The 12,774-nt window shown below is 32.9% G+C and overlaps 2 protein-coding genes across 3 annotated transcripts; one reads left to right on the plus strand and one right to left on the minus strand.

Moving 5' to 3' along the window:
- Window positions 232–1,553, minus strand: LOC105160992 (LOB domain-containing protein 25-like). Its single transcript, XM_011078539.2, has 2 exons — window positions 1,241–1,553; window positions 232–955 (listed from the first exon to the last, which is right to left on the minus strand). Exons 1-2 carry the CDS (start codon window positions 1,517–1,519, stop codon window positions 569–571), a joined length of 666 nt encoding a protein of 221 aa, XP_011076841.1. The 5' UTR covers window positions 1,520–1,553; the 3' UTR covers window positions 232–568.
- Window positions 6,649–9,599, plus strand: LOC105160953 (ribulose bisphosphate carboxylase/oxygenase activase, chloroplastic). Of its 2 annotated transcripts, none has more exons than XM_011078498.2 (7): window positions 6,649–6,800; window positions 7,362–7,675; window positions 7,800–7,905; window positions 7,994–8,079; window positions 8,160–8,632; window positions 8,875–9,181; window positions 9,275–9,599. In XM_011078498.2, exons 1-6 carry the CDS (start codon window positions 6,756–6,758, stop codon window positions 9,159–9,161), a joined length of 1,311 nt encoding a protein of 436 aa, XP_011076800.1. In that variant the 5' UTR covers window positions 6,649–6,755; the 3' UTR covers window positions 9,162–9,181; window positions 9,275–9,599. The 2 variants fall into 2 exon arrangements, with proteins under 2 accessions (XP_011076800.1, XP_011076799.1); XM_011078497.2 differs by having other exon boundaries at window positions 8,875–9,156.

The raw sequence follows: 12,774 nt of genomic DNA on the forward strand, positions 1-12,774 counted from the left end.
AAGAAATGTACCCATTCATATAGGTGAAGTTCAAATTTGGGAGATTACAAACTCTGTTTAGTATTCAATTACATATCGCCTTGTATTTTTTAAAATGAAGCAGTTTACCTCTCTAAATAGGAAAATAAATTGCTTCACTTTTTAAAATAAAGGGGGTAAATTACTATATTTTTTAAAATATAGGGGTTAAATTGCTATCTTTTTCTTATAAAGGGTAATTTACTCATTTGACAAAACACATGAGGTTTGTTTGCATTTTTTCCATAAATTTTTTCCATTCGGAAAGAAGCGGAGCAGGGAGTCCATACAAAAAATAAGAAACAAAGCAACGGGAAGAGAATTCGATAGCCATAGGTAAAAGGAAAAGATGGAAATGATTAAGAACTTGTAAAACTAATTAGTTTCCATATGGAAACCGATGCGATCCTGCTGTTCTGCTTGCACTTGTCCCCTGTTATTGAGACTAACGACATCGTGTGGGGTAATATATACAGACTTGGAGTAATGCGAATTGAGATGCAAAGAGTACTCAAAGAACAGCAAGCAATTCTCTTTGGTCATCTTCAGTTTAAGGTGCTGCATTCTTCATCCACAGTGGGTGAAGATCATAGCCCTGGTTGATCAGCTCTTCGAGGAGATAAGCGTCTTGGTCTAGAGGTTGAGGTAGCGTCTCCGTAGCCGTACTTGAATTGAAGTAACCTTGAGAGATGTCATACTCAGTTCCAGGAGGCTGCAACTCCATGTTGCTGCACCAATCTTGGCTTTCGGATGCATTTCCTGAGTGTAGAATGGGCGGACCCTCTTGTTGACTACAATTGCTTGTGATGTTGGATTGCGTAGGAAAATACAGGTAATTACTAGTCGCGTAAGGTGCTGTAGAAGTTGCAATGTCAACTCCAAGATCGGTCATTAATTGGCTTGCGGTGATTTCTATTTCGTCCTCGAGGCTGGCTACCTGCAACGAGAGTTTAATTAGGGTTAAATGCAACTCGTGTCCTATAGGGCAATGCCATGAACTTTTGAAAAAACAGCTATGGCGTCCCCTGAGACGGGAGGCAGTGAGCTTTTTTATTAAAAGTTCAGAGGTTCGTATCGTGTTATTATTTTTCTTTTTTTGTTTAAGGGGTTTGTATAAGTGTTTTCATAGGAGGGAAAACACAATCAACCCTTTAAAATCCATGAGAGAGAACTCTTTTCATTTTAATGAGAAGAACTGAGATTATAAGTCATAATGAGAAACCTGTTGCTGTAGAGCAAATATATGAGCAACGCAACCGTAAATAGGGTCGTGCAAACGTGCAAGGGCTTCGTAAGATATCGTTATGGCAGCGTCACTTCTGCAGTGCGCCGGCAGATGTAACAATAGCTTTGAGACATTGCTGGCCCCAAAAACCTTATGGACAGCTGCAAAGTGAGTTGCTGCTTGCTCATAACAGAAATAAGGTGCAAAAACGCATTCATCATTGCACCTTCTTCTCAAGAATTTGCAAGCTCCACATGAAGAGCTAAGTCCTGTCATGTTCTCAAGCTTTTGCTTTATGGTATAAGGAGCTGAGTTCTTGAGATCTTAGCTTTATAATCATGGTCTTAGAAGGGTCAGACGTGATCTTGAGGGGAAGTTGCATTTTTCATCCCGTAACTTAGGATTTTTCACTTTTGATTCCATTTATTATGAAATTTTCACTTTTGATCTCGTAACTTTAAAGAAGTAGCACTTTTAGTCCCACGACACTTTTCTTTAAATGTTTAATAAAAAATGCCATGTGGTTGTCAATTGCTTAGAATCAAAAGTACTACTTTTTTAAAGTTATGAGATCAAAAGTGAGAATCCTGCAACATATGAGACCTAAAACTCTAATTGTGACATGCTAAGCACATGACATTTTTCATTAAAATATAAAACAAAAATATGTCATGGGACAAAAAATACTCATTTTTAAAAACTATAAAATCAAAAATAAGAATTTTATATCTAATAGAATCATTTCCCCTAATTTTGTAAGGGCTAAGGGACATTCCTACTTTATGATAGAAAGTGAATTCTTTTAGGTCTCCTTTGTGGGCAGCAATTTCATTCACAAATTGGGTAAATTTTCCATATTTGTGCCGCTTTATCCAATTGCAACTGATAGAAGACCAATCATTGTTGTAATAGGTAGGCTCCAAAACTCAAGAGAATGTTGGTGATCAGTAGTCTATGTTAATGTTTTTTAGCGTAGGCAAAGTAGGCAGGTACCATAGTCTCCTTTTCTCTTTATTTAGCAATAATTGCTAAGTTCATTGTGCTTTTTCAGAGAGTATTATAAAGGTATGCACCAATCACATCTTTCAACTGTTCATTTGGCAACCGTGTCGTGTCCCAATACCAAATCATGTTAGTGATAGTGGTTTTATATTCATGGGCAATTAGCTGAGCATACGTAGTGGGTGTGTACTGTGTACTCTTCCATGTGCTCAAATTTTGGGATCATTGTAAAGTAACCCGTTTTTGTATGTTTGTGTGGAGAGATTATGAGAAATTATAAAAAAGGTTAATTATATTTAAAACCTTTTTGAAAATATAAAATTATATTTTTTTTAATTTTTTTTTGAAGTTATGCTTACACCTCTTTTGAGAATTCTCGCTTTACACTTATCCCTTTTTATTAGGATTTGGACGGAAAATGCTGATGTAAGCAAAAAGTTTTTCGTAAATTTTTAATTTTGTCCCTTATTTAATGTTCTCGTATATATTTTTGTACTTATAAAAACATAAATGTAATATATATATAGAGAGAGAGAGAGTGAGGTTAAAATTATTAAATTTTTTTCCTTTCTAAGTACAAGTTATTACGTTAAAACGTTAATAAGGGGTAAAATTAGAAACTTATGTAATTTTTTTTTGCTAATGTCAATATTTTTCGTCCAAATCCTATTAAAATGGGTTCATGCGTAAATAGTAAATTTTTGAAGGGGTTTAAGTGTAATTTCAAAACTTCTTTAAAGAAAAGTGTAATTTTATATTTTTTGAAGGGGTTTAAATATAATTAACCCAATATAAAAATACAATTCAAACAGGATATGTGCATCTTATAGGCTTAGATGAATTGGTTCCCCATTACAAAAAACTGTTTATTGCAACTGTCATAACACATCGCAATTTGCGATGGTTGTTTTTTTTATCCGTCTCAAAAATCATAAAAAATTGTTTAAAGTGTTTAACCATCACAAATTCCCATCGCAATGTAGCAGCTATTTCCCAACGGCTATGTTTGGCCGTCGCAATTTTGTATATATTATAACATTCCTCTAATTTATCTACACTCTTGAAACATGTCGACACCTATTCTCTCTTTCTATTACTAATTAACTATCAATTATATTTTTTTATAATTATAATTATATTGATTTTTGAGACATTTGTATATATTGCAGTTATCGCTTTCCGTCTGGACTGAGTTTGTAGGTGGATCGTTATTAACCAGGGAACGATTGAAACCCTTTTATTCTGTGTATTTTAATTATTGTTTGTAATTTATATATTTAAAATTTAATTATTATTTGTGGCAAATAATTTATGGGAATATATATATTAACATAACTACAATTAATTATATAGTATATTTAGGATAAGTAGAGTATGTGAGCTTGCTTTGTTTAGTTATGTTAATACGGGCATATGTTCAGGTAATCACGTCAAGACAGTTGAGGAGGTGAATTTATGCAAAAAAACCTATCGGGGAATGTGGGGTTCAGGCAGAAGTTTGAGGATGGTCACCATGCATATATGAACGGCGAGAAGATAAATTAAAATTTATTATATAAATTCAAAAATAAAGGACTTTGACTAATTAATTTTTATTTCAATATTGGATTTTTATATATTATATTTTACTTTTACATTAATTTTTTCAATACAAAATCATTAAACATAATAATTAGCAACAATACAAATTTCAATTTTAAGGATTAATTTTTTTAATAATATCAATTAATTAAAGTGAATTACAAATAACAAAACTTTCCTCATCAATTAAACAATTATTATTAATTCTTTTAAAAATATAATTGTATATAGTAATGTTTCAATGATGTAAATATCAATAAAATTATGGAAAAATGCAAAAAAAGCCCTAATAAGATTGATAAGCTTTACATAAAATTTCATGATATTTATTTTTGTTTTAAATTTTGAAAATTTAGATTAGTATTTTATATATTATTCAGATGCTATTTCATTTTAAATTTTATCATGTCCTAGTCAATTAATTAATTCTTAAAATATTTAAATGTTTCTTCGAGCAAAATAATCTCATACAAATATTATTTTTCTATTATCATTATCTAAGTAGTTTAAAGTATTAGGACTATTAAATAGTCTTTTTTTCATAGTATTTTATTTTTTTATAACTAATTCTCATTTATTATAAAATAATTTAAATAAAAATATGAGTATTTACAAATACTTAACATTCATGTTTTATATAGTATAGATTCGTGTCCAATAAATTTAATGCCCCCCCCCCCTAACAATGTTATAATGTGAGCCCAGAGGAGCAAAATCCAATAGATAAATATAAAAATTTGTCCGGCACCGCAAATCTACACAATGTTTGTTTTTATTTTTAAATAATTTTTGAGACAAGTCAAAATATATTCAATATTTGTCATTATTTAAAAGTACCTTATTTAAGTGTTTTTAACTGTTTTAGCATAAATACATACGTATATATATACACACGTATATACATAAATATATATAAAAAAGACATGATTTGACAATGAATAATAATTTTTGTCTCCCAAAACACAACATTAAACATATAATACTTATTTTAAATTGTCTCCAAAAACAAATCCAAACATACATACTATCTCTACACACACTTATTTATCTTTATTTTTCTCTCTCTATCTCCACAAAACATAACAAAATACTTAAAAAATGAATCCAAACATTATGCTAATTTTTTATCCATCCCTACTAATATCCTAACAATAATGTAGTAAAACATGATGTCCAAACCACAATTACAAAAAACTATAAAAATTAACTGAAGTCAATTAAAAAATAAAAAAATTTCAAAAGAGTTTTTTGCGGTGGTCAAAATAATAAAATTTTGAAAAAATTGCATAAAATCCTCCTATATTTTGTAAATTCGATTAAAAAACCCTTTATATTTTTTGAAATGTTGCACATGCACCTCCTCCGTTCATTACCCTTAATCAATTTTTTTTAGTAATTTGCCCGTTATGCCCTTATAATTTTAGTAACCGTTGATCTTTCCTAATTAAAAATGAACGGCTTAGTTCTTAACTAATTTGTAAAATATATTTTTGTATTGATATATATGCACAAACAATTATATATATACATACACATTTATATATAAGATAAAAAAATTATAATATATATAATATGTATGTATATAACAGGGTTGGCCCGGTTGGGCAACGGCGAGATGAGAACGACGACGACGTCGCCACAGCTCTAATTGGGCGACGTCGCCCATCGCTGCCCCAAATTTGGGAGGCGCAGGCGGAAGCTGGGGGTGGAGGCCTGGAACGCCGGTAGGGTGGTTGGGGTGGGGTGAGGTTCTATTTTGTTCTTTTTTTTTTTTTTAATTTTTATGTATTTGTTGTATTTTTGTTTTGTAAATTTTAATATAATGAATTAATTTAAGTAAGTATTTTTTTGTGGCTAAATATATTTTATTAAAAAATGAATCTTATTTAGCTTAATTTATATAAATAATATAATTACAAAATATATCCAACCCAAATATTAAATAAAATAATAATATTTTTAATAAATAAAATTATGTATTTTGATTTTAAAATTTATAATAATATTTAATAATCGTAAAAATTTGATATTTTCATATTAAAATATGTATAATAATTTAATTTGATGTACTAATATTTTTTATATATGAATATTGATGAATAATATTTTTTAAATATTTATCATACCTTTTCTCAGTAAATTATGAAAAATAAAGAATTAACTAAAAATAATATTGACAGGGGCAATTTGATCTATTCAAAGAGTATAACGCTGAAAATGCATAAAAAAAAAAGTTATTCTATTCGCATGTTCAATGCTTGCAGACAACTTTCCACTTTTCTTTTTACAGAGAAGGTTTTTTTGCAGTGTTTATAATTGCAACGGGTTAATTTTTAACTATTTAATTAACACAGGTAAGTATTTAGCAATTTTTCCTAAAATATAAGGCTAATATGAAATTTTCCCTGGAATTTTAATGACGACGGTTGCCTCTTGATAACTCTACTCCAAAAAAAAAAAATTATAATTATTTGAAATTCTTCCATCAAATAACACACTTAAAATACGTTATAAAAATAAAAAAAAAAAATGATAAAACCAACGGAGAAAACCTCACGTTACCGCTTCAGTTTTGTTTCTATGCCAGGACAGAATTTGGGGCTGTAATAGACACAAAGGCTGTGTCCAATAGGCGTGTGTGGTAACTAAACAGACCAAAACTATTAAGTGGAGAAGAGTAAAGCTGAAATAACGACCTCAGAAACCTTATTGAACTGTGAAGATTTCCCAACAGCTCCCATGCAACCTTCATTTGCCACGTGGCATGCTGGCATATCTTAATTGTGTGGCCACTGGTTCTTCAAACCCCAATCTTCACACTCCCCCTACTATAAGTCCCCTCTTACTGCACACTTCCACTCTTGCACTCCACAAACTACAACTCTCTTGCTCTGCAGCTAAGTCACAGCCTCAGGGATCACTAGCAGCAATGGCAGCCGCCGTCTCCACCGTCGGAGCTGTTAACCGTGTGCCAGTACTAATTCTTGTCTTACAGTAACATGTTTTACGTGCTATATTTACGTTACATGCGCGTTTCAATAAGTTTACTAGATGTCTTAACTGGGATTTCTGGAATTCGTCGAATGTGTTTGTGATATATTACGTGCTTCTGCCTATAATATCGAACTACGCTGATCTATTTTCATATGATTCTAAATCTTGAAATGATGCGTGGAGAATATATACAGGTTTAGCGCCTTGATATCGTTAAGCCAGAAATTTCAGCCTAGTATATGTTATCCGGTAGATAAACGTTTCGTGTATAGAAGCCTAAGTTAATTAACTTAGACAAGTGCCTTAGTTCACTTACTGAAATGATGAATTTGAATTCTGAAAAGCAGCTCAAAGTTTTTCTTAACTATTTTAGTTTCAGAATATGAGTGTCTATACTTGTTTATAACAGTTGAATGGCTTAAGTTGAATTGTATCAAAAGCTTTTTTTCGTTTTGTAGGTGCTAATTATGCTTTTTGTCAGGTTTATTGGTGAACTTGTAGCAAAAAATTTGTTGTTGTAATGAGAATTCTGTTGATGCAGCTCAACTTGAATGGATCCAGTGCTGGAGCTGCAGTCCCCAGCTCATCCTTTTTGGGCAGCAGCTTGAAGAAAGTGAACTCCGGCTACGTCCCCAAGGTTTCTTCCCGCAACTTCAAGGTGGTGGCTGAGGTCGACGAGGGCAAACAGACCAGCACAGACAGATGGAAGGGTCTTGTGGAAGATATCTCGGATGACCAACAGGACATCGCCAGAGGCAAGGGTTTGGTCGACAGTCTCTTCCAAGCTCCCACCGGTATGGGAACCCATGATGCTGTCCTCAGCTCTTACGAGTACATCAGCCAGGGACTCCGCCAGTAATGATCCTTGTCTCTATCTCTTTTGATTAGTTTGTTCACATAATCCAGTTTTAGTATGTGCGGAATTCAAGTATAGATCTTTGTATTTTAATCGTAACTAAGCTGATGGTGTTGATGACAGATACAATTTTGACAACACCATGGGTGGATTTTACATCGCCCCTGCCTTCATGGACAAGCTCGTCGTCCACATCTCCAAGAACTTCATGAGCTTGCCTAACATTAAGGTTCGTTTTAGTTCCTTCGTGGATCAAATAGATAATTGAATCAAGACAAGTTTGTCTAAGACGATATAATGGCTGTTTCGTGCCACAGGTTCCTCTTATCTTGGGTATCTGGGGAGGCAAAGGACAGGGTAAATCATTCCAGTGTGAGCTTGTCTTCGCCAAGATGGGAATTAAGTTAGTAATCTCGAGAATTTTTCACATTTATATGAGAAAGTCTAGGTGATTCTATCTATCTAATAAAATATGTGAAACAGCCCAATCATGATGAGTGCTGGAGAACTGGAAAGTGGAAACGCTGGAGAGCCTGCGAAACTGATCAGGCAACGGTACCGTGAGGCTGCAGATATCATCAGGAAGGGTAAAATGTGCTGCCTCTTCATCAACGATCTTGATGCCGGTGCTGGTCGTCTTGGTGGAACCACACAGTACACCGTGAACAACCAGATGGTTAATGCCACCCTCATGAACATTGCTGACAACCCCACCAACGTGCAGCTCCCAGGTATGTACAACAAGGAGGACAACCCCCGTGTGCCTATTATCGTCACAGGTAACGACTTCTCCACCTTGTATGCTCCTCTCATCCGTGACGGGCGTATGGAGAAGTTCTACTGGGCTCCCACCCGTGAGGACCGTATTGGTGTTTGCACGGGTATTTTCCGGACTGACAATGTCCCAGATGAGGATGTTGTCAAACTTGTCGACTCCTTCCCCGGCCAATCCATTGGTAAGAATCATATCTTCCCAGTTGAACTTTAGACGAAATCCTAAGCTGGTAACGTGGTTAACAGTGGTCTGTGTGTCATCCGTCACTAAAAAACTAGCCGGAACTCCTTCATCTTATATTTTATTTAATATATGAAAGTAAGATGTGTTATACACTGGTTGTTATAAGTATGATACATAAAATTGCAACACAAAATCAAACTGTTGGTTCTATGATGATCATGTAGTATTCACACCTTGCAGATTTCTTCGGTGCTTTGAGGGCAAGAGTGTATGATGACGAAGTGAGGAAGTGGATCGGTGGAGTGGGAGTGGACAACATTGGAAAGAAGCTCGTGAACTCGAGGGAAGGCCCACCGACATTTGAGCAGCCCAAGATGACTCTTGCGAAGCTGCTTGAATACGGTAACATGCTTGTGGCCGAGCAGGAGAACGTTAAGAGGGTGCAATTGGCCGACAAGTACTTGAAGGATGCTGCACTTGGAGATGCTAACAAGGATGCTATTGATAGAGGAACTTTCTACGGTTAGATTCTTGGCCTTGATAGGAGGTTTGCATCCACAATTTGAGGATATCATACAGTAAAAGTTTACACAAGACACAGGAATCCTTCTAACTTGTTGCAAAAATTTGTATTATGCAGGGCAGGCAGCTCAGCAAGTGAACATTCCTGTGCCTGAAGGTTGCACTGATCCGAATGCAACTAACTTTGATCCCACTGCAAGAAGCGACGATGGAAGCTGCTTATACAAATTCTAAGCTGTTTTTCTTCTCTTTTTTGTTCAATTCTGTTGTGTCTGGGTGAAAAATGAGCTGCTCTATGCTTTATTATACACTTTTTTTCCATGGTTTCTTTGAGTTGGGATTTATTTAAAACGGATTGCTTCAGCTGCTTTATTTTCTTTGTTGTACACGAGCCTGGTTTGATTCGTGTAATTATGTATGATATGATGATTTATCACGCGTAATTATGTGTTCGGTTTACATTTTTTAAATTCGGTATTAGTGGTTGGGTCGGTCTTATGGATAATGCGTCCCGTCTAGGAGGTGGGAAACACTGTCACGGGTTTGGATAAAATTATGGTTGGACAAAATTGCCTATCTATTGGGCACAAGAAGATAAAAAGGTTACCCCTTTTGCCTTTATGTATTTTGCGGCTTAATTATATTTACAATTCTGTATATTAGAGGGGTGGCAAAATAAGGACCCTAAATATAGGAGTGAAAAACAATACTTTGAACTTAAAATTTTTCTAGCAATTGTAGGACTCCGACAAGTGAAATTTTGAACGTGGCTGAAATTTGCTTACGTGAACAAAAATTAGGACCTTTTATGGGGCTTTTGCTAACCAAGCATTTTTATGTGCCGCATAAGCACTTACATAAATAAAAAGTGAAATTAATTTAAAATTTTGTATCATGTATATAATCATAAAAATTAATTTAATTATTTTATATAATATAAATTAAAATAAAAATTAAAAACACCCACCCTCCCTCCCCTAACACTGTTGGGATCGGGATCCCTCACAGAAAGGGGCAACGGCACCACTGGCCTAGCAGAGGAGGGGTGACGGCATCGCCGATCCCCAAGAGAGAGGAGGGGACATCACCCAACGTATAATTAAGAAACGACGGTCGTGCCAAATCTATAATTTGGGCAACGATGCACTAGGCGACGGCGATGAGACAGGCTGGGGGTGCCTTGCCCCCTCTAGGGAGGCTACATTGAGGCAGGGATCGGGCGTGGTGGCAGGGATAGGAACAGTTACGGTGTCAGTTTTTTAATTAAATTTGTATTGTATAAAATAATAATTTAATTTTTATGATTTAAAATTATCGATAATATTATAATCTATTTTTTTATAATTCTAAGTATTTATATTTTTTATATATTTTTAAATTTATGATATATTTTAAAGTGTGTAAAATTATTTATAGACACTCAAAAACGCTGTGCCACGATAGTTAGTATATAATATATATTCAAAATTTATTTTTATCAATTTGACATTTTCTTTTATGTAATCGCTTATTGGAAGATGAAATAAAAAAAATGTCCAATTAGTGAAAAATTCAAATAAAAAAGTGTTTTACTTTTTCTCCATGTGATTGCTTATGGGATATGATTTTTTTCCACTTAAACGTTTAGATGGTAGTTGATTTTTAAAATTAATGCCGGTCAGCAAAAACTCCAAAAAGAAGCCCTAATTTTTATCCATGTAAGCAAATTCCGGCCACTTAAAAATTTTGGTGGCCATACTTTTATAATTGCAAAAAATTTTAATTTCGTGGTACTTTTTGTCACCCCTATATTTAAAGGTTTTATTTTGCTACCTCCCCAATATATGCTGCAGTAAATACACCTTAAGCCTATGTTTTATTTATGACTCTTAATTAAGGGATAATTACATTGATCTCCCTTGAATTATTTGTAATTATATACAAATCTCATGCATTTTTAAAAATTACATCTGATGTGAAGTTTGTTTTTGTCTAACAAATAAGTCGCTCTGTTTGTTAAAATCAACTGAATTTGATAACATTAATAGAAAAAATAGATAAAATTTCATTTCCCGTAAATTGATTTATTACTGATTTATTGCAAGTGAAATACCAAATTATCCTTATACATCTTCACACATTAATGTATATGATAAGGTGTATCTTCACCATTATAATGGTAGTGTAGTCAACAAAAACTTGATTGACTTACAATAAGTTAGTAATAACTCAATTTGAGGATAACATTGATTTTCGTTCAAATTTTCTTAATATCAATAAATTTAGTGAATTTTAACTAACAGAAGTACCTATTCGTTAGATAGAAGTAAATCTCAAGGGTTTTAGATGTAATTTTCTAAACCCACATGAAATCTAATATAATTACACCAAACCTTATGAGAAGAGAGTGTTATTATTCCTTTTATTAAATACAAAATTAGATTGTAACGTGGAATGTCATATAACACAATACGACAAACCAAACACCATATTAATTTTATTTCAATCCCACTCAATCTCATCGCAATTAATTCGGATTTAATGCAATTCACCCTCCTGTAATATTGAAAATGAACAAAATTATCCTCTATGAAAAATAAATAACAATTTATCCCCCTGTATTTTAAAAAATTAAATAGTTTACCTCCTTGCCTAAGGAGGTAAATTGCTTCAATTTTAAAAATATAGAAAGGTAAATTATTATATTTTAAAAAATACAAAGAAATAAATTACTATTTTAATTTTTATAATGGAATTGTTTGCCTATTTTCCATAATACAGTTAAGTAGATTGCAATTTACCGAAATTACTTCCATCGCACCGAGCTCCAAGTATATTTGGAGCAATAATTTAAACTTCAGATTACGCATCAAAGCAACTAAGAAAAATTCATCAAAGATGGGGATGAAAAATCACATACAACAGAAAGTTTTCAATTTCATTTGCTTTATATTGGAATAATTTCACTTCTGACCCATATACTAGAATAATTTCACTTCTGACCCATATACTAGAATAATTTCACTTCTGACCCATATACTATATCACAAAGTCAATTTTTTGATATCTAAATTTTCAAACATCAATCATTCTGATATCCAAACTTTTCTAAAATAATCACTTTTGATTCTCAACATTAGTCGACCGTTAAACTCTACAGACTAAACTATTTTAGAGGGAAATATAGGTCAAATTGCAATAATCTCATTGTATTTAAAAAATTCAGCTAAAAAAATCATCTTTTGACGAAAAATAGGCATAACTAAACTCTCTTCGTTATGTTAAATGTAGTTCATGTGCTGCTTTTCGTTAAATGCAACAAGCGTCGTTAAACTTTTAGGAACTGACCATTATATCCTACTATATATTATTTATGTTAATGACCGTTTGATCTTTTTAGAATGTATTAAAATCATAGAATGTAATCATTTCATCCCAATCGATCTCAAATTTATAAAAGATTAACAACTTAAATTTAACAAATTTTTGGATTTATATATATAATTATTAGTTATAAAAATAAAATTATTATTTTAAAAAATAAATTTGGTAAAATAAAACCCCTACCCCTACCTAACCCCTCGGACATCGTTCTTAGGTACCTGCCGCTTACTCCCTATATGCAGAGGTTGTATTTTT

Source organism: Sesamum indicum, linkage group LG4 (genome assembly GCF_000512975.1).
Source record: "Sesamum indicum cultivar Zhongzhi No. 13 linkage group LG4, S_indicum_v1.0, whole genome shotgun sequence".
Lineage (NCBI taxonomy): Eukaryota > Viridiplantae > Streptophyta > Magnoliopsida > Lamiales > Pedaliaceae > Sesamum > Sesamum indicum.

What these genes read in the sequence shown, in the direction of transcription:
- LOC105160953 (XM_011078497.2), top strand. Translation starts at nt 6,756, where the DNA reads ATGGCAGCCGCCGTCTCCACCGTCGGAGCTGTTAACCGTGTGCCA. An exon ending in TTCGCCAAGATGGGAATTAA is followed by an intron (nt 8,080 to 8,159) that starts GTTAGTAATCTC and finishes TATGTGAAACAG; the next exon opens with CCCAATCATGATGAGTGCTG. An exon ending in TGATAGAGGAACTTTCTACG is followed by an intron (nt 9,157 to 9,274) that starts GTTAGATTCTTG and finishes TGTATTATGCAG; the next exon opens with GGCAGGCAGCTCAGCAAGTG.
- LOC105160992 (XM_011078539.2), bottom strand. Translation starts at nt 1,519, where the DNA reads ATGACAGGACTTAGCTCTTCATGTGGAGCTTGCAAATTCTTGAGAAGA. An exon ending in TATTTGCTCTACAGCAACAG is followed by an intron (nt 956 to 1,240) that starts GTTTCTCATTAT and finishes CTCTCGTTGCAG; the next exon opens with GTAGCCAGCCTCGAGGACGA.